The 27,773-nt window shown below is 41.9% G+C and overlaps 1 protein-coding gene across 1 annotated transcript in view; it reads left to right on the top strand.

Moving 5' to 3' along the window:
- The first annotated feature begins 9,270 nt into the window (after positions 1-9,270).
- The window catches only part of MMRN2 (multimerin 2), a 73,397-nt gene continuing 54,894 nt past the window's right edge, over positions 9,271-27,773 (top strand). The window contains exon 1 of the mRNA XM_089676497.1: positions 9,271-9,638. Within this exon, the coding sequence (XP_089532623.1) occupies positions 9,352-9,638 (287 nt within the window). The 5' untranslated portion in view covers positions 9,271-9,351. The remainder of the gene's footprint in view (positions 9,639-27,773) is intronic.

Genomic DNA, 27,773 nt, shown 5'->3' with positions numbered 1-27,773 from the left:
GCTGCCAGGTCCAGAGTGTCTCATGGGTCCCTGTACGGCCTCCCATTGCTGCTGTCTCCATCGCCACACTCTGCCATGTGCCACTTTCAGGTCTCCTCACACTGCTGGTGGGTTCCATTTTGTCATAGGGTGCTGTATGGCCTCCCATTGCTGCTGCCTCCACCGCCACACTGTGGCTCCACACTCTGGTTTTGGCCCCGTGACTGCCCAAATGAGTGAAATGTGCGGTGATTCTAAGATCGACGGCACTCATCTGCATGTCATACTGACTGACAGTATTATTTCTCTTCCCCAGCAGACTCCAAGGGCATTTAAATTAAAGGTACAGTGTTCTGCACTAATATAAATGCTCTCTGAAGCCTAGAAACACCCTTTTTATAAGTTAAATTCGCAGCGAATATATTCGACTCGAATCGAATTTATTCCGCGAATTCGCCGAATCAGCCGAATCAAATTTTTGAATACTTCGCTCATCTCTACTTGTAATCGCACCAATTAAGTCAATGCTATGGAAATACATTTGACGCTACTTCAGGTGCAATTTGTAAATGACATGTAGCACCTGAAGTCTCAGTGGTGTGAACCAGGGCTTTAGAAACCCCACCACTGAGAATTTAGTTGTTAAAGCAGTGTAGCGCCCTCTTAGTTAGCTAGGGGGAGCTAGCTAATTATTTTTATATAAAAAAATACTATACTATAAAAGTAGAATGGCACACTTAGGGTTAATGGGGATGTATACTAGACATTAATAGTATTATAGTGAATATTTACTTATTTACCCCTGAGAGTAGTAAGGTGGTTGTTATACACAACTATTTTAGCTTGATTATACACCTAGCCCCAATAAAGGGATGGGGTTCAGAATTAGTGGTTGAGTACACCCCTGTGAGTAATAAGATGGCTGTGGTATTATATCCGGTTGTGGATTAATAGGGGCTATTTAGAAATGATGGTCAAGTAGATTTCTGAGAGTAAGAAGATGGCCAAGATATCCTGAGGAAGTCATGTGACTGACCGTGACATACCGCGTAGGTACGCCAGTAGGAGGGGCTTCCGGAAGCGTAGTGCCGTCAGAGCCGGCGCGGGCGCCATCTTGGTGCACTTGTCTGTCATCCACACATGCAGTACACATTTAATGTGGTGTGAAGGCTCATTTTTGACAACTTAATTGTGAGTGGGCATTTTTTATAAACTTTGAAGGTTTAATAAATCAGATTTACACTATGTTGGCTATTCTCTGTCTTATCATTGGGATCGTGCATGGAGTGTCATCCATTCAGCAGTGCCAGTAGATATTGGAGTTTCATATACCAGAGGAGGAGGGAGTACCACCACCATTACTAAGAAGACTACCGAGTCCTGGGAGGAACAACAGTGTGATTTATAAGGCTCATTGGTCCTGAGGGGCCTGGGCAGGAAGGTGAGGGGGCACTCCAGCCACGGAGGATTGGCACGCTTTTTACAAGCACAAGCACAAGATTAACACCTGCATGAGAGTGTTTTTATTTTTAAATGGACATTTGTATGTGAAGAATTTTATCACTGTGTCTGTAGTGTTATGTGGCACGACTCACCACGCTATATATATTTTTATATATTTCCCTACAAAGGGACACACACACTGCTTGCACTTATTGATGATCCCTCAGATGAGGATCAAGAGGGCATAGTGTGTTATACCATTTGCAGCAGTTTGTTGTCTCTGTTTCGTGGTATGCTCTATATGTTTATCAGTAATATCATTTGATACGTATTATTCTTACCTGCCATTAGATGTTCATATAGCGCTGCACTATCTGTATATACACTTACCAATTACCTGTGCCTAGGTTGAGGCATTTGGGTGCTGGCTGCTTAGTAGTAGATTGTACCATATCGGTGCAGGAGGACTATACACCTTTATAAAGATGACCAAGATACCACATCCAGTTTTAGATCAACAGGGGAGGTCTAGGAATGATGGCTGAGGACACCCCTGTGAGCAGTAAAATGGCCGCGGGAGCACTTACGGTTTTGATCATATCCGGTTTAAGTAATAGAATGGGTGTAGAGGGTGGGGAGGACTAGATTTATATAAATTTCTTCTTATCGTCATGGCTCCTGACCTCTGAGGACACCCAGTGGGAGGGGCGCAACGCAACAAGTGCGGACCGTGGTGGTGTAATTTCCGGCAGATGGAGCACACGCCGATGCAGTACTTCCTTTTTAATGCTTGTTACTATTAAATCAATGTAAGTGCAGTATATACACTTTTATCCTTTGTATTTTAATAAATGGAATCACATTACAGTACAGGTTACTCCATTTCTTATGTATGAGCATCCTATCGCCACAATTGATGGATTGAGACTTGGGCAGAGGCAGAGTCACAGCAGAACCAGAAAATCTCCTCCACCAAAGCGAGTTTGACTCTTGTTTAATTATGAGTTCACAAAAATGTCGGTGAGTGGGTCCACTGGTGGGGAGCACAGTGCATGGATTGCACGATGGTATAAAGAGCACCTAAGCACTATTTGGAAAATATTGATCTCACTTTCACACAAGTCACAATGGACTGTATTGAGGCATATTCATGTTTGCTTTATAATTATGAGGGGATCACACAGGGCAGAGTTCTTATATTTCTGATTGTACATTTGTGAGGGTCAGCACCCTTAATAGGAGCTGCAGCCATTTTAGACAATTTTTTTTTCGGTTTATTTGTGGTTTACTGTATTTGTTTATATATTTTTGATGTATGGTATTGTTACCACAGGTTGTTATATTGACACTAAGGGGTTTATTTACTAAAGCTGGAGAGTCCAAAATCAGACTCCCTTCTGCATAGAAACCAATCAGCTTCTAACCTCAGCTTGTTCAATGAAGCTTTGGCAATGAAACCTGGAAGCTGATTGGTTTCTATGCAGAAGTGAGTCTGATTTTGCACTCTCCAGCTTTAGTAAATAAACCCCTAAGAGTTTATAATTCTGAGTGCAGGACAAAAAATCTTTAATTAGTAAATTTTTTTTAGTTAGAAGGCTGAGCAGCAGCCTGGGTGATAGTCAGAGGGACAAATTAAGGTTAGGGCTAAGAGGCTCTGCAGCTCAGCTCACTGATACCTCCCCCTGACCTAGAGACTTGGAGAAGTCTCTAGAACTTAGTGGGTAGGATGGAGAGGAGCTGGTCTGCACTCTTGAGAGATCCTGGCCAATTCTCAGGAAGGAGGCTTGGCATGGGGTCAAGACAGCCCATAAGAGTGACTGAGCCTGCTCAGCAGCAGGAGAGTTCAGGAGTAAGATGTGAGAGAGGAAGAGATGCAGGAGCCTGAAAGGGGGCCCAGTGGGAAAGGGCCAACCTACTTGGAATGTGGATAGGATGATCGCTCTGCCTCACCAGTCCCTAGAGAGAGGACTACTTGTGGAGCCAGGAAAGGAGGCGGCACAGCAGAAGGCCTGAAGGCAGCCACTTACCTAAACCAGCTCACAGGAAAGAGACTGTTTAGGTAAGACACAGCCAGTGAACCAATAAGAAGGGGGAGGGAGGTGGGCCCAAGTGGCGGCTTCGTGTGTGAATGTGCGCACGGAGCAGCGAGTGCCCCCATAGCAAGCTGCATGCTGTGGGGGCACCCAACAGGAGGGAGGAGACAGGAGAGCCTATGGGGGACCCGAGAAGAGGAGGATCCAGGCTGCTCTGTGCAAAACCACTACACACAGCAGGTAAGTATACACGTTTGTTATTTTTTCTTAAAAATAAATAAACCTTTAGAATCACTTTAAAAAAGGAAAATGTTATCTCTTTTTTTTTAGTCAAGTATAGATATCACATATGAGTAATTTACATTTAAGCCAACTGATAAAGCTTTAGGCTCCTTTTCATTTATTTTCCAAAGACTGCATAGCTTCTCTTTTGTACACATCCAGTTGGTTGCAAAGGTCAATAGCTTAAGCTGCATTTTAAAGTGTGGGATTTCAAAATAACAAATGAACATACTTACCTATGTGGCTGCAGCATCGTTCCATTGCTTTCCCCCGCCATCTCTGAGAGCTGAGTGATCACATGGCCACTAATCGCTCAGTTTTTGGTCTTTACTGAGCAGAGAGCAGTGACTGTCAGCCACCAGCTCTCTACTTTCCCACTCCAGCGCTCACTGGAGCACTGGGCTGTAGAGGAGGAGGGAGCCCCTGACTCAGGCATGCTGAAAGGCTGAGCCAGCTGCCGGTCACTCATCTGGGTATATCCTGACATTATTGTCAGGTTCTCTCCAGATTCTAGACTGGCTCTATGAGGTCAGCCGATAGTGGGCTTTAGCCCACTCTCACCCACTCCAGCTTCCATTTTTTTGTTTTGTTTTACAGAGTGGAGAAGAATTAGATAATGTGGTAGGCAGGGGCGGACTGACAACTCATGGGGCCCCCGGGCAATAGGGGATCATGGGGCCCCTGTGTCCTTGCCCACACTCAAAAAAAAGCCTATAAAAAGGTACCAAGAGCAGTTCATGGGGCCCTCTACTGACCCCGGGCCCTCGGGCAGTGCCCGAGTGCTCGAATGGTCAGTCCGCCCCTGGTGGTAGGTTTTAGTGCCATCAATCAGGAATGTGATGTATGATTCACATGCAAACGGGGTGCAGTGCGATTTCAGCCCACACCAAGAGAATTGCTTGCACTTCTTTACAAAATGCAGAGCAACCCGATCACATGGTACTATTGTACCATGTGATCAGGTACAGGAAAATGCACTGCATTTGTGACCTGTATTTGGGTTGTCATTAAGTTAACACCCGCTGCAGATCGCAAGTGCAGTTTGTTTTGAACGCGATCCAGGAAACGCACATGGAACATTGGTTTCCTGCTCTGCGTTCTGATGTGAACAATTATCTCAAGTTCCACTTTACTCTTAAAACATTATTTTCTTTTTTAGTTTTCACTGTACAAAAATGCACAAAAACACACTGTTACCCAAATCATAGGTTTATTTTTATTGGCATGTATTTATTTTCATTTCTTCCAGACTGTGCAGTTATTAGTAATAATCCCGCTCTGGAAAATGTTAACATGCTTTATCTCTACAATATGTGATGATAAGCCATCCATTCCAAGATAAATTAACTGTTAACTCACATACAGGGCAGCCATGTCTTCTGCCCAGGGGCAGACTGACCAGGGTCAGTAAGGGGCCCCATGGGATGCCCCTGGTACCTTTCATTTTTTGGGTGTGGTTTGAGTGTGGGTGAGGACACAGGGGCCCCATGATCCCCTATTGCCCGGGGGCCCCATGAGTTGTCAGTCCACCCCTGCTTCTGCCCATGATACAATGAAAGTAAAATCCTACATGCAATTATTTACCTTTTCATGTTTAGCAGGTGTACCTTCCCCCTTAGGGATCACAGCACTTCAAATAGGTTTTGGTGTTTAAAATGGTTCTAAAGGCTCAAGGTTTTTTACCTTCATGCATTCTATACATGAAGGTAAAAAACCTTCAGTGTACAGCTTCCCCTGCAGCCCACCCATACAGTTAACTGAGCCCGATCATGATCCAGCGATGTGCACAAGAGTGACTGCTCTCCCAGGTCTCTGTCTTCTCATTGACAAAGAGACAGCAGCAGGCTCCAGCGGCTGCCAATCACAGTCAGAGAGGAGGGAGCGAGAAGTCTAGCCAAGTCCAATTCTGTGTGCCCTAATGGACATTCAGAGCAGGTCTCTGGATTAAGCACAAGAGTGCCCCCAGAGCAAGCCACTTGCTCTGGGGGCACGCAGAGAAGAGGAAGAGCCAAGAGCATCAGCGGGTGACCCGAGAAGAGGAGGATCGGTCGGGGCTTCTCTGTGCAAAACCACTGCACAGAGAAGGAAAGTATAACATGTTTGTTATTTAAAAAGGGAATTCTACCTTTAATATTACTTTAAGTTTTTTTTTCCAGTGGCAAAAATTGCTGACCACATAAATAGGTATGTACAGTAAGTGCCACGGTATTTGGCATGGTAAGAAGATTTAGTAAGCATAGCCAGGGGCAGACTGACAATTCATGGGGCCCCCCGGGCAATAGGGGATCATGGGGTCCCTGTGTCCTCGCCCACACCCAAAAAAGCCAATGAAAAAGCCAATGAAAGGTACCAGGGGCATCTCATGGGGCCCCCTACTGACCCCGGGCCCTCGGGCAGTGCCCAAGTGCTCAAATGGTCAGTCCGCACCTAAGCATAGCTTTTTTTAGGCTTCATGCACACTGGGCTCTTCTGAACCTTTTCTCCTGGCAGGAGTTTAAAAATACACCTAAAGCAGAGTTTTTCAAACTGGTTCAGGCATGTTTATACACATTCAGGTGTTCATTCATTTCATTGACCAGAAGATATATCTATTCTGGCCATTGAAATTAATGAACCAAAAGAGCAAAAACTGGAAATGGCACCTTCTTGTGGCTACCAAAAATGTATTAATTACATAGAAAATAAAAACATATGATGCACACTGGTGTATGTACATATCATCCACAACCCACCCCCCCAAAAAAAATTGCCTTTCCCCCACGGGGAGAACACCCTCCCAAAAGGTGAAAGACAAAGAATGCCCCCTCCCCAGAAAAGAATAAATGAACGCTCACATGAAAAAAAATAAACATGTTCACATGCAACAATTTTGGTTCAGATTTCTACCTTTATTATTATTATACAGTATTTATATAACGCCAGAAAGGTTTGCTCAGCGCTGTACATTTTAGTGGGGGACAGAACATGAGACAATACAATAACAAAACAGTACACGAGGGGTTCGAGAGCCCTGCTCTTTCGAGCTTACAATCTAGGAGGGAGGGGAAAGTGGTACAGGAGGAAGTGGCTGTGGGGGATGGAGTGGTAGGAGGAGTGGAGGAGATCGGCTGTTAGGTGAGGGTGGGGTAGGCTTCCCTGAAGAGATGGGTTTTCAGGGTGAGGAGGGTAGGTGACAGTCTGATGGATTGGGGTAGTGAGTTCCAGAGGATGGGGGAATTCCTGGAGAAGTCCAGCAGTCGGGCGTGGGAGGAGGAGACCAGGGAGCTAGAAAGTAGGAGGTCTTGTGAGGAGCGAAGATTACGGGTTGGGTGGTATTTGGGTATCAGGTCGGTGAGGTAGTTTGGGGCAGCGTTGTGAATGGCTTTGTATGTCAGTGTTAGTAGTTTGAATTTAATGCGTTGGGCAATCGGGAGTCAGTGGAGGGAATGACAGACGGGGGTGGCAGAAGAGGAGCGGTTGGTAAGGTGGATGAGTCTGGCCGCTGAGATCAGGATAGACTGAAGCAAGGATAGTCTGTGATGAGGTAGGCTGGTGAGAAGAGAGTTGCAGTAGTCCAAACGTGAAATAATGAGGGAGTGAACGAGTTGTTTAGTAGTGTCTGGGGTTAGGAACGTATGTATTTTGGAGATGTTGCAGAGATGGAGTCTGCATGAGTTTGCCAACGATTCGACATGGAGTTGGAAGGACAGGTTTGAGTCTAGAGTGACACCTAGGACTTTGGCTTGCGGGGTGGGACTGATGGTGGCGTTGTTGGTCGTGATGGAGAGGGTGGGGAGGGGGCGCGGGCTGGGGGGAAGATTAGGAGCTCGGTTTTGGAAAGGTTCAGTTTGAGGAAATGGAGCGACATCCAGTCTGATATGTCATTCAGCAGGTGGGTGATACGGGCGGAGACTGAAGGGATGAGGCGAGGGGTGGAGAGGTAAATTTGCATGTCATCGGTGTAGAGGTGATAGTTGAAGCCGTGGGAGTGTATCAGTTTGCCAAGGGAGGAGGTGTAGATGGAGAAGAGAAAGGTCCTGAGGACAGAGCCTTGGGGGACCCCAACAGAGAGGGGGAGGTGGTAGCGTTATAGGTAACGCTGAAGGAACATTGGGATAGGTAGGAGGAGAGCCAGGAGAGAGCGGAGTCTCTGATGCCGAGGGAGTGTAGTTTATTAAGGAGGAGGGGGTGGTCAACTGTGTCGAAGGCCGCGGAGAGGTCAAGGAGTAAAAGGACTGAGTAGTGGCCATTAGCTTTGGCGATTAGTGATTTTGAGTAGGGCAGTTTCGGTGGAGTGTAGGGGATGGAAGCCAGATTGTAGTGGATCGAGGAGGTTGTTGTCAGTGAGGTGGGCGCTTAGGCGATTGTAGACTAAGCACTCAAGGAGCTTGGAAGTAAATGGCAGCAGGGAGATGGGTCTAAGGTTGTTCAGGTCGGTGGGGTCCAGGGAGGGTTTCTTGAGTATGGGGGTGATGGGCCATTGATGTAGGACCATGTCTGTACAAGGACACCATATCCACTTGAAGACCAAGCATTTTCTGTCACTTTATGCTTACATGCAATAGTCAGTATTTTTTGCTAGGAAATTTCTGAGAACCCCAAACATTATATATATTTATTGTGCAGAGGCCCTAGAGAATAAATTGGTGGGTGTTGCAATTATTATGTCACATGGTATTTGTGCAGCAGTTTTTCAAACGCAACTTAAAAAAAAAACACTTTTTTGAATTTTATTTAAAAAAAACCACAACATATAACCCATATAATCCAACATAACCCAGCTCTCGCCATATATTCTGTATTTATGTATATCTATCCCATCGAATGATGATTGTGTAGAAGTACATGAACTCCACAAACTATCTCTGGGTATTATTATCCTTGCTTTTACTGTGATTAAAGGGAACCTGTTATAAAAATGGTATTACTAAAGTCTAAACAAAAGCTTTTGCTATCACACAGTCAACTTTTATTATCATCAGCTTGTTATTAAAAGGGGCCTAAAGAGCTCAGATCTGCTTTGACAGAAATATCAGTAAGACAAGAATTTATCATCACAATCCTAATAGACATAGAAGTATTCAAGTACTCCGTCAGTCCCGTAGAGCATACGTATGCATAGATTGGATTTTTTTTTTTGCTTCATTTCTATCATTGCTATAGCTCAACATTACATAGATATGTTTGTGTATAGGCAATGGTTTAAGGAAACTCAATGTAAACTTTACAATATTTGCTCTCCCTTAAACTAACATCCTTTTCCTCTCAGTAAAGCAGCTCTGTCTTCCACAGGCCAGGCATAGGGGCTCTGATAAGGCTGTGTTCCTGAGCGCAGAGTCACTGTGTAGACTGCCAGCAGCTTAGCTTCCTTGAAAAAATATTCCTTTTTTTTTTCCTCTACAGGCTCTCCTCAGTACGTTTAGTGCTCACCACACAGGAACAGGCCTTCACATTGTCTGCTGACCTTTCACATTTCCACAGTAGCTGGGAGGGATTGTGCGTTTTTTCCGTTCTTTGTTAAAAAAGTTCCCCCACCCCTAGTTTTAAACTTGAAGGCAGTTCAAAGGGGTTTCTTAAAGACTCTCAGTAAGCACTTAGAAGCTGAAGTAGATCTGTGAGTGGAGAACAGAGGACCATGGCAGAAAGGCTATATGCTGCAATGAGCCTTCTTGGGCTAATCAGTTTGGTCACCACTACTCTGGTCAAACCGCATATCTATACCGCTGGATCTTCCCCTATAGTCTCAACACTTGAAGTGCATGGGATATCTACCTTTGCTCATGGTCTACCTGGACACGAGGACTCAGTTGAGAAAAAGGATGTTTTACATCATGGCAATAGGCATTCATCAAAAACTGACCTACCTGAGAGCCAAGGGACGAATTCTCCTCCTCTGACAGGACCGCCTAAACCAAAAAGAGGGTGAGTGACATGACATGAATAACATTCGTAATGAATCAGGATATTACAATTTTAATTCATTAAGTCGATGATAATCTCTTAGCAAAGTGAATGATGGTAAATAAGGTGAACCTGTGTTCAGTTTGAATGCCCTAAGTGCGAGGGAAATTATTGCATTTTTCCTAGCACTTGATTCGGTATTCCAAGAGAGCACAGGTTCACATTAATTCTGAATATTGAGTTCCTGTGTGTAGATAGATAGATGGATAGATGGATGGATGGATAGATGGATGGATAGATGGATGGATGGATAGATGGATGGATAGATGGATAGATATATGGATGGATGGATAGATGGATGGATAGATGGATGGATAGATGGATGGATAGATAGATAGATAGATAGATAGATAGATAGATAGATAGATAGATAGATAGATAGATAGATAGATAGATAGATAGATAGGTAGATGGACGGACAGACGGACAGACAGACTATATATATATATTACATTAAAAGTGTATCTTATATTTTGATTGGTAATATTTAACAACTAAGACGCCATCTAGAGACAGATTTGGACCATGTTATATATAGTGAAAAGCACAGCTGGCACATTGTTATAATATTACAAAGCACCACATAAATGCTCTGACTTCAGTCTAAGGCTGCAATTTCCTATTGATGTTGTACCCTTATATGGTTAAGGAACACCTTGAGTACGTGTGTCTTGTGATGTCATCAGTTGACAAATTGATCGTTATAAAATTACTTCAGGGTTCACAAAAAACATAACTGGGACAAGTGGGCATTACAAATCTTCTAAAATGAATGCAAGAGCAGAAGGTAATTAGTTGTTTATATTTTTTTATGAAAAAAAATATTTTCTATACATTGAGATGATAGCACTTTTCTATTTAACAAAGAATTGAACAAAATACAGTAATGTAAACCCAATTTTGTAACTAAACATATTTATATTAAACAGAAATAAGTTAGTAACTACAACTGGAATAGAAATGAATAAAATAAGTGACATTGACAAATCTTTGGATGAAATTCAGTGACATTCCAGAACTGTGTTGCCATTTCCAGGACTTGCCTAATCTTCTTTTGCAGGAGAGTGCTGTTAGAACTGAAGTGTAGCTCTGAATCTGAGTTTCTTTCCAGTAAAATGCATTTTGTGTACAATATTCACTAATTTCCCAATTAAAAGCCATAATAATGTGCCTTTTCATTGTATCCCTGATAGCTTTCAAATTTGTTCTATTTACTAATTTTTAGGTGTAAACCTGATAAAAAAAAATTTAATTTTTGTTTGCTAATACTACCGATTTAAGTAGTTCTTAATTGTACCACTTTCAGAATGTGTTGTTATGGCTGCAAAATGTTCAAAAAGAATTACCGCCAGTTCACAGATCAGCAAACTGGTGGAAGTTTAGACCAACTTTGAGTTGGGCAACAGAAACACGCCAGTGCTCAAAGTGGCGCTTAGAGTAAAGGTAAATGCATTTGTGGGGCATGGTTGCTAGGACAGTGTCAGTTGTGGCTGTATAGATTCATTGGTTGCTAAGACGCAGGCTACCAGCATTCCAGCAACCAATGATGCAGGACTTAGCACTGAAATTGGGTGGAGTCTGTTGGGGATACCAAAACCCTAATACCCCCTCTGGTCTGTCATTCTTGTGATTGACCTTGGATGGCAGTGGGTGGATTCCATAACCACTACTGGGCTATCTAGTGACTATGGAAACCACCTACTGCGGACTTGATGGGCAACTCTCAGCCTCCCAATGCCCAATGAACAGTGGAGCAGATATTTTTCCAGAAAGGAGGGTAGCATTCATCCCCATGTAAGAACTTGGATCAGAGGTCACAGTTTAGTGCGCAGTTGTATGACCTTTTTGTTATGTAAGGAGGATTCTGATCCATGTAATTCCCCTAAAAACTTAAGGCTTGTCCCTACCGCCATACACAGGCAGGATTAACCTTGAGGCATAAAATCAAAAATAAATTAAACTGGCAATCCATTTGTAACTTGCATCTCTCCATTGCCACATGTTGATTTCCCTCTGGAAGAGGAGATGAGGGGTGCTGAAACTGTGACAAAAAAGGTCAATTTAATGGCTTAGAAGTTTGGAGATGTGATATAGCTGCCAACGCAAATATTGTAAGTGCTTTGAGGGATGCTGTTCTCCTCCTCTGGCGCTACCACTAGGCAAATTAGGCAGTTGACTAGCAGGCAGCCATGGCCAAGGCTGCCGATAGGGCAGCACAGCCGGCCCTGCTGTAACTTTAATTATATTTTCCCTAGGCCCCATCAGTTCACTGGAGGGATCCAGGAGGTGAGGAGCAGAGAAGGACTTTGATTCTTTCACATGCTGAGGAGGGTGGAAGGCGAGGCCTTCCCCTGCTGAGGAGGGTGGAAGGCAAGGCCTTCCTCTGCTGAGGAGGGTGGAAGGCGAGGCCTTCCTCTGCTGAGGAGGGTGGAAGGTGAGGCTGTAGCCTGGCGGCGGGAAGTGATTCAACAGAAAGATCAATGAGATCACAGGCAGCAATGGGAACCCGGTGCACAGGCAAGTTCACAAATTCTGTTTTCTGAGGCACAGACAGAGATACAGCCATACGCTGTACACAGACAGAGACACAGCACCTTCTGTACTGTGTGATCATCATCATAATGATAATGATCACATAACCACAGTGAAATGTTTCCTGATAGTTCTTATTTACACTTGTGTTTGAGGGACGTTAAAAATGTGCAGGTGAGCCACATTTTTACTGTCCTACAACCACTCCCTAATATGCTGCAAAGGCACTGCCACCGTAATATGGCAACAGTGGCGGGGTGTTGAGTAAAACCCCCAGCTGCCATACTACGGTGGCCACCAAGTTATATCCAGTTATGCCCATCACATTGGTGCTCCCCCTGATATGGTCTGATATGATAGACCACTACAGATAATGATCAAAATAGTGCCAGTTAGAAACAGATCATAGCTTTCCCCTCTGATGGACTTTCTCTCATCACTAATTTACTGTTCAGAATTCCCCACAATTGAACATACAATTGAGAACACAGAACCTATATAGTGTAAACATTAATAAATCTAAAGGATAAAGCAAAGCAACACACTCACAGATACATGTGCTATAACAGAATCAAATATATATACACTATAGAGAAGATATACTAATACTGGAGATTGCAACATCTGGTGCAGCTCTGCATAGGAACCAATTGGCTTCCAGGTTTTATTGTCAAAGCTTAACTGAACAAGCTGAACTTAAAAGCTGATTGGCTACCATATACAGCTGCACCAGATTCGGAGTTCACCAGATTTAATAAATCTACCCCTATGTGCTCGCTCACCGGTTGAGCCCTGTGGCAGATTTACTTTCAGTTTGGTGGAGTCAATGTGTCCCTGCCCACTTAACACATTCATCATTGCGTCAGCAGCAGCACAAGGGACACATTCTACTGACTGTAAGTAATGCCACTTGTGCTGTTTTTTTTTTTTTTGCGACTAAACGTAGGCTTTAATAATCTTTTCTAATGTGCAGAGGTTTAGGACACAACACAAAAAGAATTAGAGGAAGCTTTGCAATTTATTGATGTTGGTGGATTTACTTAGAACACTGAAATCTATATAAAGAGGACCTGTCACTCCAGCAAAAAAGCTAAAGTTAAATAAATACAAAAGTTAAACCCCAATTCCACGATACCCCCCCCCCCCCCCAATTAAACTTTGCTTTGAAAAAAAACTGTCCTAATGCCTTTTTTACTTAGATGAAGTCACAATCACATAGAGCCGTTGGGACCACTCCTTCTCTCTTCTTCAGTTTACTGTGCATGATGTGGGCATCTCCTAAATGGTGGAGGAGCCCTCCCTCATAGGCTTAAGAGGCAAGAGAACTGATAGAGGCAGTGAGGGGACTGGTACCCAAGAAGATAACAAGCGGGGAAGATTGCCTAGTCCCTAGGGCAGGAAATTAGCTTGGCTTATAAAGGACACTGGAACTCTGATCCATTACACTGCAGGGTGTCTTAGGAGGAAATGTCTGGAGTCAAGACAGAGGAGTAAAGTAATTGATGTACAATGCACTATTTGTTTTTGCATAGAGTTGAGCTTAATAGAATATCAGGACAAAAAGTAGCTTCACTAATCATAAATAAAAAAAATAAAAAAAAAAGTTAATAAAAAATATATAAAACCATGTACACACTCCACACACGTACACAGTTATATTTTACACATTACAGGCGTGGGAATAATTTAAAGGTTTATTCAGCTTTGTAAAGATTTTTAGTATACGTTATTTGTGCTTCTGTGATTTTTACTGTTTCACAAAAATGCACTATATTAAAATTAAACATATTTGTTATTCATTAACTCAATACTGATTTATATTTATTTTATTTCTCTATTTTTAATGTATTTTTATAATAAAATATTGCTTGGCTAGTGGATTCGTGGGCATTGCATAGAGCAGCCCTTTATATTATATAGGTCAAAGTTTCTTATTTTGAAGATAGCTAACCAAATTTTTTTTTTTTTTTTGGGGGGGGGGGGGACAGATAATATGTATATGTTAATTTTACTCACTTACTTCAGTGTAATATAATCTAACCTGTTGCCACTGCTGTCTTCCTAATCATTGTTACGACTCTTTCTAAATTAGGCATCAGGTCCCAGGGTACTTCTACTGCCAAGTTCACTTGCTACAAGCATTTCCCCTTCTGCGTGCTAAAATTGAATGTGGCTTCTCACGTACGGAAGTATTTAAATAACTAAGAGTGAGTACACTGGTGGCTTGGTATTAGAAATGCATTTGGAAAGAGAAGAACCTGCAACAAAGTACATTTAGTGATGGTTTGTTCAGGATGATCGCTTATTACAGTTAAAGTAATACTAAATCTGAAAATGTTTTTTACCTTAATGCATTCCTTGGATTAAGGTAAAAAATCTTTTTCAGTTTCTCTGTCCTCCCCCACCTCCAGTGAATTACAGCGTGGTACCGTGATAGGCTGCCACCTGTGCAATAAGTCCATCCATGAAATTTCCTTGCTACTAAATATTCCACGGTCAACTGTTAGTGGTATTATAACAAAGTGGAAGAAACTGGGAACAACAGCAACTCAGTCAAAAAGTGGTAGGCCATGGGGTCAGCGCATACTGAAGGGCACAGTGCGCAGAAGTTGCCAACTGTCTGCAGAGTCAATAGCTAAAGACCTACAAAGTTCATGTGGCCTTCAGATTAGCACATCCGTGTGTAGAGAGCTTCAAGGAATGGGTTTCCATGGCCGAGCAGCTGCATCCAAGCCTTACTTCACCAAGTGCAATGCAAAGCGTCGGATGCAGTGGTGTAAAGCATGCTGCCACTGGACTCTAGAGCAGTAGAGATGTGTTCTGGAGTGATGAATCACGCTTCTCTGTCTGGCAATCCGATGGACATGTCTGGGTTTGGCAGTTGCCAAGAGAATGGTACTTGCCTGATTGCATTGTGCCAAGTGCAAAGTTTGGTGGAGGGGGAGATAATGGTGTGGGATTGTTTTTCAGAGGTCGGGCTTGGCTCCATAGTCCTAATGAAGGGAACTCTTAAGGTGTCGGCATGTCAAGATATTTTGGACAATTTCATACTCCCAACTTTGTGGGAACAGTTTGGGAATGGCTCCTTCCTGTTCCAACATAACTGTACACCAGTGCACAAAGCAAGGTCCATAAAGACATGGATGAGCGAGTTTGGGGTGCAGGAACTTGACTGTTCTGTACCTCAACCTGAGGGAACACCTTTGTGATGAATTAGAACAGAGACTGTGAGCCAGGCCTTCTCGTCTGACATCAGTGCCTGACCTCACAAATGCACTTCTGGAAGAATGGTCCAACATTCCCATAGACACACTCCTAAACCTTGTGGACAGCCTTCCCAGAAGAGTTGAAGATGTTATAACTGCCAAGGGTGGGCCAACTCATATTTGAACCCTATGGACTAAGACTGGGATGCCATTAAAGTTCATGTGCGTGTAGGCAGGCGTCCCAATAATTTTGCCAACAAAGTGTATATACTGTATATATATGTGTGTGTGTGTGCATACCTTCCCCAGATAAATCCCCACGTGCCAGCAATGACCTTGGAAGAGCTGTATAACATTTGCATTCAAATGCTCATGTACAGTGGGGATCGAAAGTTTGGGCACCCCAGCTAAAAATTTGTATTAATGTGCATAAAGAAGCCAAGGAAAGATGGAAAAATCTCCAAAAGGCATCAAATTACAGATTAGACATTCTTATAATATGTCAACAAAAGTTAGATTTTATTTCCATCATTTACACTTTCAAAATAACAGAAAACAAAAAAATGGCGTCTGCAAAAGTTTGGGCACCCTGCAGAGTTAATATCTTGTACTGCCCCCTTTGGCAAGTATCACAGCTTGTAAATGCTTTTTATAGCCAGCCAAGAGTCTTTCAGTTCTTGTTTGAGGTATCTTTGCCCATTCTTCCTTACAAAAGTCTTCCAGTTCTTTGAGATTTCTGGGCTGTCTGTCACACACTGCTCTTTTAAGGTCTATCCATAGATTTTCAATTATGTTGAGGTCAGGAGATTGTGAAGGCCATGGCAAAACCTTCAGTTTACGCCTCTTGATGTAATCCCCCGTGGATTTCGAGGTGTGTTTAGGATCATTATCCATTTGTAGAAGCCATCCTCTCTTTAACTTCAGCTTTTTCACAGATGGCATCAAGTTACCATCCAAAATTTGCTGAAATTTTATTGAATCCATTTTTCCTTCTACTCGTGAGATGTTCCCTGTGCCACTGGCTGCAACACAACCCAAAAGCATGATTGATCCAACCCCATGCTTAACAGTTGGACAGAGGTTCTTTTCATTAAATTCTGTGCCCCTTCTTCTCCAAACGTACCTTTGCTCATTCCGGCCAAAATGTTCAATTTTAACCTCATCGGTCCACAGAACTTGTTTCCAAAATGCATCAGGCTTGTCTATATGTTCATTTGCAAAGTTCAAACAATGATTTTTGTGGTGAGGACGTAGAAGAGGTTTTCTTCTGATGACTCTTCCATGAAGACCATATTTGTACAAGTATCTCTTTATAGTGGAATAGTGTACCACAACTCCAATGTCTGCCAGATCTTTCTGGAGGGATCGTGCAGTCAAACATGGGTTTTGAATTGTTTTTCTCACAATCCTGCGAGCTGTTCTGTCTGATATTTTTCTTGGTCTTCCAGATCTTGCTTTAACTTCCACTGTTCCTGATGACTGCCATTTCTTAATTACATTCCGAACAGAGGATATTGACATCTGAAAAACGCTTTGCTATCTTCTTATAGCCTTCTCCAGCTTTGTGAGCGTCAACTATTTTCAGTTTCAGTTTTCTAGACAACTGCTTAGAAGAACCCATGGTGCTGATTGTTGGGGCAAGGTCAGATGAGTCTGGGCATTTAAAACCTTTGAGATTGACATCACCTGGTCTTCCCAGACGATGATTGAGAACAATCCATGACACTGGCAGGTCTCAGCTTGGCAAAGGGGGCAGTGCATGCTATAAATTCTGCAGGGTGCCCAAACTTTTGAAGATGCCATTTTTTTGTTTTCTGTTATTTTGAAAGTGTAAATGATGGAAATAAAATCTAACTTTTGTTGACATATTATAAGAATGTCTAATCTGTAATTTGATGCCTTTTGGAGATTCTTCCATCTTTCCTTGGCTTCTTTATGCACATTAATACAAATTTTTAGCTGGGGTACCCAAACTTTCGATCCCCACTGTATGTGAACAACCTGTCATTTGCATTTTTGGCTGTCATAAACCTGTGCTCTGTGCAATTTTTTATCTAAAATCAGACTTGCAGAGAGACTGACTTATTAGATGCTGCCACAATATAGATACCTATTAATTGTATATGAATACTCATATTTGATTTCATAAAAGGACTTACACTTCAAACAGTCCTAAGCCCATGAAAGTTAAAGTGTAACTAAACGGAAAACGTCTTTTATCATTTGGATAGAGTAAGGGAGGGTTATAACCCCTGAGAGGTCTTTATTTGCCACCTATATCCCATTAGGGAGGTTTCCCTTCACTTCTTGTCCCATAGCCAAAACAGGATGTGAGAGGAAATCCCTGCAAAGTGAAGGAATTCCTGGTTGTCACCAGAACAACTGTCCCCATTGGACGATTTCCCCTCTATTTTTGTTCTGGGGACAACAAAAAATGTGGGATTTGTTTTACTTTTACTACCAATGATAATGGTAAACAGGACAAATAGAGGGTGAATCTCCCTAATGGGGGCACAGACAGGGTATTTTAACCCCTTTCCACTCTGTCCAAAACTAAAACAAAATTGCCTTTAGTTATACTTTAATTAGCAGAGAGCTGGTTTTCTAGTAGTAGTGAGCACAGCCACTAAACAATCATGTAAATTATATAATCATGCAAATCATATATAAAAAGTAACAGACATCATTACCCTACGTTACTATTTTTGTAATAGGTAACACACTATTGATAAAATTGGCTAGCCACGATCTATTTGTGGACGTCTAATAGATATTTTGGAAAGCATTTTGTTTTTTGAGACATTTTTGTTGACATGTAAAATATCCATCGGCTCCTCTCTGCATTGGCTACCGTGGATACGTGAAAGCATTTCTGCTGCTATGGTAGCTTGACACCTGTAAAGGGAGTGCGGGGCCCCCATTGCTTTTCATCGCAACTTCTCTTTTATCAATTGATGTCAATCTGCCTTTCAGTAAACAAAGGAATATAATGGGAAATTCAATAAATATACAAATTAGTGCATTCTTCAGACAGGATGAATGGGGTCTGCTGCAGAACTGAACATGATCACTAAAGCTAGTTCAGTTTAAAACATACGCTTTTATAGTACGCCCTAAAAATATAAATGCTAAAAGGTAGGTATAAAGTACAAAATACAGGTAGTCCCCAGGTTACAAACAAAATAGGTTTATTTTTTAAGTGTAATTATAGCCAAAAAAATGTATTTTTAAGTTTTGGATAGCATAGGGAAGGGTTAACTACCATGCAGTGATCTGGGATTGCTGAGAGGTACGCTGGACAGTAGGTAGCAGCATGCAGTGAGTAGCAAGATTGCCGTCCAGCAGTTGCTGGGACCAGCTTGACGTCATGCTGCCTTTGTTCTTAGGTACAAGTCGCTTGTAAATCGGATGTTAGTAACTTGGGAACTGCCTGTATGGGATTATTATAATTATACAAATACTGGATATCACAATTAGTTCAGTCTCAGTTAAAAGGCACAGATCTATTTATTTAAAGCAAAATTTCAGTTACTCAGGGACCAGTTAGAAATTATCTTCCTTGATCCAACAAAAGTAAACTGCATAGTGATTTTGTTTTTTTCTCTTCTGGATTTTCTTTTTTTATTTGCATACAACAAACACAATTGCCCTTCGGATTTTGCAATCATGCAATTAATTTTTACTGACATAGCAGCTATAATAGCATACATTTTATACATGCCTTATCACATTATCACACAGATATTTCCTACACCAGGGTCTGATAAATGTCAAAATGTTGCTATCAGTAATTCAGATCTTGTAAAACGTTATTAGTCTTTATGCCATTGTACTGTAGACCCAGTTTTTTAATAATATAAGGCCAGGAGTTCCTAGCCATTATCCCTTCTTTACTTACGCTCTACTGTGGGCAGTTTGAACTAGGTGGTGAGAAAACTCAGGACCCGGTAACAAACTCTTATCTGATTGGCTACCAAAATCTCTGGCAAATCTCAGAAATGTTGTCAGTTACACTCTTTAGGCTAAGTGCCCATTTACACCATGGTACAGAAACATCAGTTTTTCTGCATGCATTCTGCAAGGGCACAACAAAATCAATTGTTCTCCGTGAGCCCTGTTCACACCAAAACACAACCGATATAAAACTAATTGAAGCATTTATGAAAACTGATGTAAACTTATGTTTCTGCAAGTGAAGCCTTTGCGTCCGTTTCCATCAGTTTTTCTGCACGTATGGTGTGAACAAGGACTAAATGTTGGGGATAGAGATGGCTCTGATACTTCTGATTGAAGGAGAAAAGAAAAACATTCCTTACCACAAAGTTCACAAGAAAAAAACTGTAAAACCAAAGATTGTCTGCCCAAAGTTACATTGTCCATCTCAAGGTGCCAGGATCTTTTGAATGCAGTTGTTACTTAATGAACATATGGTCGAGGTTCAGTGACCTTCCATGAATGTGCTTGCTAATGCCTTGGGAATGTGGGCTTGGGGCCGCGATTAGGCCGAGTTCAGGTTAATGCGGCAGCCCAGCTCAGAAGCAAGACATTCACCTATGCACAGTTCCAGTTGCAAGATTTAAAAACACAAGAGTTAAATCACTCCTTCCCTTGTTACTGTACAGTACCTTCCAAATGCAGCAGTTATGAGGGGGACACCTAGGAGCTCATGTCCTACTCACCAGCACATCTGTAGCCTGACACTTCATTACCAGTGCCAGAAGAAATTCTCACCACCAGACCCATATTGCAGAACTCCATGCTATTAAGCCTGAGCTAGTTTCTTGGTTCTATACCCTCCAGCTAGATCCCTAGGCTCCCTATGCAGTGACACCCATTTGGATGTGGAGCATAAGGCACTAGGGAGAGGGTCAAGCTCACCAACTCTCTCACTACTGGGAAAGCTCTCACACCTGCCATTAACAGGAGTCCCTTGTATATCAAGGATCCCACTGGGGAGACCACTGAGGGGGTGTTCAGATGAAAGGATTCTCTTCACTCCATGGCCCAACTTGTCTCTGTTGGTCCATTCCCGCTGGCCAGCCTCCCCCTTTTATATCACACAGGGAAGCGAGGCAGAGCCCAAATTTGATTGGGATTACACAGGAACCCTGTTATCCCCTTCCGACCCGGGCAGCCTGTACTGGCTACATATGGTACACAGTAAGCGCTTGCTTACAAACTGGGTTGCAGTGCAGGGTCCTGGGTCAGTCTTTTTTAACCAGGGTGTTGTGGCACTCTGGTGCACCTTCTGGATTAGTCAGGGGTGCCTTGGCAAAATGCCTAAAAATTTCCCCAAATTGCCTGAAAATTGTCCACAAATCAGCAGGTGGAGCAAGTGTGCCTTTTTTTGTTACACAAAGCCACAGGTTTTAATTGTGCAGCATCACAACTTTGGGCAATGTGCGGGCCAGCTACTAGCATTCTAACAACTTAGGATGTCATAGGTTAATAAGGAGGACATTGGGCACCTGGGGATGTCCTTGTTTGCCTCTCTCTGTCAGTAATGGGGTATTAGTGTGAAAATGTATATTTGCTTTGTAAAAATAAATCACCTCCATTATTGGGTGTTCTACGTGCGTGGATAATGCTACGATATAAAACTATTAGTTAGTTCATTACATGTTAGAATGGGGTGCCTCAAAATTGTGCATAATTTTAAAGGGTGCCTTGATGGAAAAAAAGGTTGAGAAATACTGATCTATGCAATAGAATATAACAATTTGAGCAGTAGTTTTTCTTTACTGACAATGTCAACCAACAATTTTATATATAAAACTTCTCTTGTCTACCTCCTGCCAAAAACTAGTAGAGCATAGAAATGAAAAGAGATAACTCTCCTCTACGCATATGAGTATAGAAAAGAAAGCTGTGTTTGTAAATCACTGTAAATTCTCAATAATATTCAAACCCAACTAAGAAGCAACTACAATCAGTCAATTAAATGATAATGCAATGCAATACAATTTTACTAAAAATGTCCTTAACTTTTATATTTCATCTGGGTTTTATCTAATCTCATCAAGCTGGATTCAGCTAACTTCTCACAAGCGATTTTGAAAGATCCAACCTCCTATCAGATGATTCTTTGCTGTGCTGCCTCCTCCTTATTCTGCAATGTGTGGGGAAGAGGTTGCCATTGAGCCAAAAGGAAAGTTCTGCGTGAATCAATACACAACGTAGCTTGCATTTTAAAGGTTTAGATTCAGTACCCTTTGAGCTGTTGGTTACTGGTAATCAGGGGCGGACTGACAACTCATGGGGCCCCCGGGCAATAGGGGATCATGGGGCCCCTGTGTCCTTGCCCAAACTCAAAAAAGCCTATGAAAAAGGTACCAGGGGCATCTCCTGGGGCCCCCTACTGACCCCGGGCCCTCGGGCAGTGCCTGAGTTTCCAAATGGTCAGTCCGCCCCTGCTGGTAATTTTATGGATATGCAAAAGATAGTGGAATTGCCCAACATATATGCCAGGGATGAGTTTAAAATCATTCAGCAGGTAGGCCATATCCCCTCAGTCACTGGGGGTGAACTGGTATTTAAGTTTATCTTAAATTTAAAAAAATATTTAATCCACATCACAACACAGTATCTACAGTCAGGTCCATAAATATTGGGACATCAATACAATTCTAACATTTTTGGCTCTATACACCACCACAATGGATTTAAAATGAAACAAACAAGATGTGCTTTAACTGCAGACTGTCAGCTTTAGTTTGAGGATATTTACATCCAAATCAGGTGAACGGTGTAGGAATTACAACAGTTTGCATATGTGCCTCCCACTTGTTAAGGGACCAAAAGTAATGGGACAATTGGCTTATCAGCTGTTCCATGGCCAGGTGTGTGTTATTTCCTCATTATCCCAATTACAATGAGCAGATAAAAGGTCCAGAGTTCATTTCAAGTGTGCTATTTGCATTTGGAATCTGTTGCTGTCAACTCTCAAGATGAGATCCAAAGAGCTGTCACTATCAGTGAAGCAAGCCATCATTAGGCTGAAAAAACAAAACAAACCCATCAGAGAGATAGCAAAAACATTAGGCGTGGCTAAAACAACTGTTTGGAACATTCTTAAAAAGAAGGAACGCACCAGTGAGCTCAGCAACACCAAAAGACCAGGAAGACCACGGAAAACAACTGTGGTGGATGACCAAAGAATTCTTTCCCTGGTGAAGAAAACACCCTTCACCACAGTTGGCCAGATCAAGAACACTCTCCAGGAGGTAGGTGTATGTGTGTCAAAGTCAACAATCAAGGGAAGACTTCACCAGAGTGAATACAGAGGGTTCACCACAAGATGTAAACCATAGAGTTTGCCAAACAACATCTAAAAAAGCCTTCACAGTTCTGGAACAACATCCTATGGACAGATGAGACCAAGATTAACTTGTACCAGAGTGATGGGAAGAGAAGAGTATGGAGAAGGAAAGGAACTGCTCATGATCCTAAGCATACCACCTCATCAGTGAAGCATGGTGGTGGTAGTGTCATGGCGTGGGCATGTATGGCTGCCAATGGAACTGGTTCTCTTGTATTTATTGATGATGTGACTGCTGCAAAAGCAGCAGGATGAATTCTGAAGTGTTTCGGGCAATATTATCTGCTCATATTCAGCCAAATGCTTCACAACTCATTGGACGCCGCTTCACAGTGCAGATGGACAATGACCCAAAGCATACTGCAAAAGCAACCAAAGAGTTTTTTAAGGGACAGAAGTGGAATGTTATGCAATGGCCAAGTCAATCACCTGACCTGAATCCGATTGAGCATGCATTTCACTTGCTGAAGACAAAACTGAAGGGAAAATGCCCCAAGAACAAGCAGGATCTGAAGACAGTTGCAGTAGAGGCCTGGCAGAGCATCACCAGGGATGAAACCCAGCGTCTGGTGATGTCTATGCATTCCAGACTTCAGGCTGTAATTGACTGCAAAGGATTTGCAACCAAGTATTAAAAAGTGAAAGTTTGATTTATGATTATTATTCTGTCACATTACTTTTGATCTCTTAACAAGTGGGAGGCACATATGCAAACTGTTGTAATTCCTACACCGTTCACCTGATTTGGATGTAATTACCCTCAAATTAAAGCTGACAGTCTGCAGTTAAAGCACATATTGTTCGTTTCATTTCAAATCCATTGTGGTGGTGTATAGAGCCAAACATGTTAGAATTGTGTCGATGTCCCAATATTTATGGATCTGACTGTACGGCTATCACACTGCGTCCCATTATTCCAAATGAAGAGTGCTTGGTGTATACACAATTGTATTGACTGCAAGCTGTATTTCATATTCATACTTTATTCTGTTTGATAGCATGGCAACAGTGGTAGCTTCTACCCCGTCATCTTCATCATATAAGACGGACAGTTGACAGGTAACAATTCAAACCTAGTCAAGGCATTGTGATGAAACATATAAAAGGGTTAGGTACCTTTAAAATAAACTGCCTATGCAGGTAAGGGGTGCCTGGAGAAAAAAGCAAACTTTAAAGCTTTGACGAAAATTGGATAATGTCCCTTGCTATAGGTGTAGGCCACTTATGAACTTCCTGAAGTCTGATTGGAAAACTCCCAGAGATTGCATCATCCCATTCTGCCTTGTCTCTATGATGTTGCTAAGAGACTTCTAGCTCATACTGTTCACCTTCACCAGGAGTGAGCTGTCCAATGTTGAGCTCAGGGTTACAGCATCAGGGGAGAGAAATCTCACATGATGGGGCATTAGAATCAGAGAAAACGTTGGTCAAAGCTGCAGTTTGTTTTTATCTACAGACACCCATTACTTGCATAGGCATTTGTTTTTTTTTTGGTAAAGGTAAACTATGCTTTTAAGTTGGATAATGCCCTCCCTATAGTTGTAGACCATTTACATACTTCTTGAAGTATGCCCAAAAAAGGCTAGAGATGGCATCATCCCACCTTGCCTTGTTGCTAGGACATTGCTAAGGCCGGCCATACATGGGTCAATTTTTGAACAATTTTTCATTTGAAAATGGGACATAAGCATAAATCAACAGATTTTCGCTCTGTTAGTGGTGCAATGGCACTGGCTGACTTTTGTGGTTCCTCCCCATTTCGTTTATCAGGCATGCTGGAAAATTCATGAAAAATAACCGATTTTTAAATCACTGGTGGCACCATCGGATTACAGAACGAACAATGTTTTCGATTTTCGATCGAAAAAACATTCGGAATGTATGCCCTGCTTAAGACACTACCAACGATTACTGCTCACACCCACCATCACCTATGTGATCTACTATCTCTTCTGTCATAGCATCACTGAGCTCAGAAGGACTGCACTGGAGGAGAGAAAGTACATGCAAGATGGTTTGAATTTGTTGGAAGTGTCTTAGCAACATCCCAGCACCTCTAGGAGTTTTTTAGCCAGGCCTCAGGAGGTACATAAATGGTCGACACCTATAGCAAGTGATTCACTTAACTTTGGTGAAAGCTGCACCATTTTTCCATCCCTTACCTGCGTAGCCAGTTCTAGGGTAAAGGTGAACTAATACTTTAAGCCCATCATATATATTTATTTATTTCAGGTACTTATATAGTGCCGTCAATTTACCCAGCACTTTACATATATATATATAGTACATTCACATCAGTCCCTAACCCTCAAGGAGTGTACAATCTAAGGTCCCTAACTCACATTCATACATATACATATTAGGGCCAATTTAGACCGGAGCCAATTCACCTACCAGCATGTCTTTGGAGTGTGGGAGGAAACTGGATTACCCGGAGGAAACCCACACAGGCACAGGGAGAACATGCAAACTCCAGGCAGGTGGTGCCATGGTTGGGATTCAAACCAACAACCCTAGTACTGTCAGGTGGAAGTGCTAACCACTTAGCCACGGTGCTGCCCATATAAGCTAAAGCTGTAAGTCTGCTTACAAATATTATACTGCCTATAGTGTACAGTACGTATGTATATCAGGTAGTAAGAAGAGTTACATGTGTGGCTAACTCAGAGGTCAGAAGAGCTCTGCTGCAGCCCTCATTATAATAAAGCTTTAGTGTTGGTGGGGTATCTGTTTAAATCATTAGCTACGGGCTTATTCCTAGTTGTCACATAGTAAGACTTTGGGAGGGCAGGTCCCAAATGAAACCTGGAAGAGGATCAAACCAAGCAATGTACAAGCCCTCGTCAGAAAAAGCAAGCAGGGGAAATGGGAACAATGCCGGGCATTTGACCGTGTTTGCAATGTATTACTTTAACAGGAAAGCACTTCAATATATGATTAAGCTTTTCCTTCAGTACATTTCTGTTCCAGCACTAACCTTCCATGAGCTCAGCTAATTATCTTCTTATCTCCATCCGGAAGGCATAGTATAACCAGTCATATTTATAATACAATGTTTTAGCACTTAGAAAATCAGGACTTTGTTTAATAAAGTAGATCTAATCCCCAACTGGGTGGCATTTAGTTTCCTAAAGCACTGTGTAACATACACTCGCCATTTTTTTTTTAACAAAATACTGTTTTCACCATTTTTGATACAGTATATATTTATTTTCCATCTCAGTACTGCTGATCTCTTCAGCCTTTCGGCAACTATCTGTGTGGGTGAACATGTTCCACTGTAAACAGCATTGATCTGTATTGGCTATCTGATAGTGACAAAAATGGGCCATATCTGTATAATGTGATGGCACAGCCATTTGTAGACTCCATCAAGGGGCATGTGACAGAGTCACAACACAGGGGCACAGTTGGGAGATATTTGTCACTCCATAACAGGAGGTGCCTGAAAATTGATCTTTATTGGCAGGTTCATTGGGTATTATTTTAACCACTTGCCACCCAGCCGATAGTCAAATGACGGCCAGGCGAACCTTTTGTCCCTCCGGGAGCGCATCATATGACGTCCTTCCTGGAACTTGCTTTGGCAAGATCTGCCACCGGCTGTGTACCTCCGACACAGCTGATGACAGATCTGTGTACCGGCTGTGTACCTTGGACACAGCCAATGACAGATCTGTGTACTGGCCCAGTTGCCGGTACCATGTGACCTGCTGAGACCAATCACAGCAGGTCACATGACAGTTGCATACAATGGATGGCTTCCTTTCATGCCATCCAATGAATACAAGTGTGTCTTGCTGTGAATAGTCACAGTGATCACATGCACAGGCTGGGCCAATCACAGCCCATCTGTGTCATGTGTAAGCCATGGCCAATCACAGCTAATCACAACAAAAAAACCTGAATGAATTGATTTCATTCATTTAAATGCTTGCTTATAGAAAATAAATTCTTTGCTGTAAGCAATCAAATTGTGTAAAAAAAAATACTGATCACTTCCCCAAAGTAGTACAGTGTTACTATGGTAACATTATACTACTTTGGTCCTAGTGTAATATGAAAAAAAATCTTAAAAAAAGAGAAGAAAATGTAATAAAAAATAAAAAAATAAAAACAAATGTAAAAAAAAATACATTTTTTTTTCGCACTGTCACCAGTCAGTGTCCCTGATCACTGCCACATCAGTTATATGCTGATGCTGTATTGCACTGGTGACAGTATGTAAAAAAAAACTTGTGAAAATAATTTTTTTAATTTCTTCATTTTCCAAAAAATTATTACAAAAAAATTACAACTTCAAAAAACTCACCATGCCTCTTATGAAATACATCGGACTGTCTACTTTGAAAAAAGGGGTAATTTGGGGGATATCTGTACTCTTTTGGGCCTCAAGAAATTAGATTGGCCGTCAGTACTTCAGGGTTGATCAATTTTCAGATATATCCCATAGTTTGTGAACTCTACAACTTTCCTACAAACTAAATAATAAACACTGATTTGGGTTATTTTCACCAAAGACAAGTAGTAGAATACATTTTGGCCTAAATTTATAAGGAATAATTATTTATTTGCAAACTTTTAGAACAGAAACAAAGAAACGTGTTTTTTTTTCAAAATTTTCAGTCTTTTTTTGTTAATTTAGCAAAAAATAAAAACATCAGTGGTGATTAAATACCACCAAAAGAAAGCTCTAGTTGTGTGAAGAAAATTTTAGTTTAGGTACAGTGTTTCATGACCGCGCAATTGTCATTTAAAGTGTAAGAGCGCTGAAACCTGAAAATTGGCCTGGGCAGGAAGGGGGTAAAAGTGCCCGGTATGGAAGTGGTTAAATAAAGTTTCACATTCAGGCTTCATTCATAGAGAGGTAAAAAATGTAAACTATGTTATTACATTATTATGTTGTTTTCTAGGAAAAAAAGTCCTACATAATGATCAGTAGAATACTTGCGTATAAATGTGTAAAGATGCATATGTGTACCTAATGTGTTTTTGTGACACTTTATTTTTCCCCTTTGTTTAGACTTAATTTATGCACTT

This window comes from Staurois parvus, unplaced genomic scaffold (genome assembly GCF_062004578.1).
Source record: "Staurois parvus isolate SC_StPar_1 unplaced genomic scaffold, SC_StPar_1.0 ptg000170l, whole genome shotgun sequence".
In the NCBI taxonomy this organism is placed as follows: domain Eukaryota; kingdom Metazoa; phylum Chordata; class Amphibia; order Anura; family Ranidae; genus Staurois; species Staurois parvus.
This window is presented reverse-complemented; position numbering and strand designations above follow the sequence as displayed.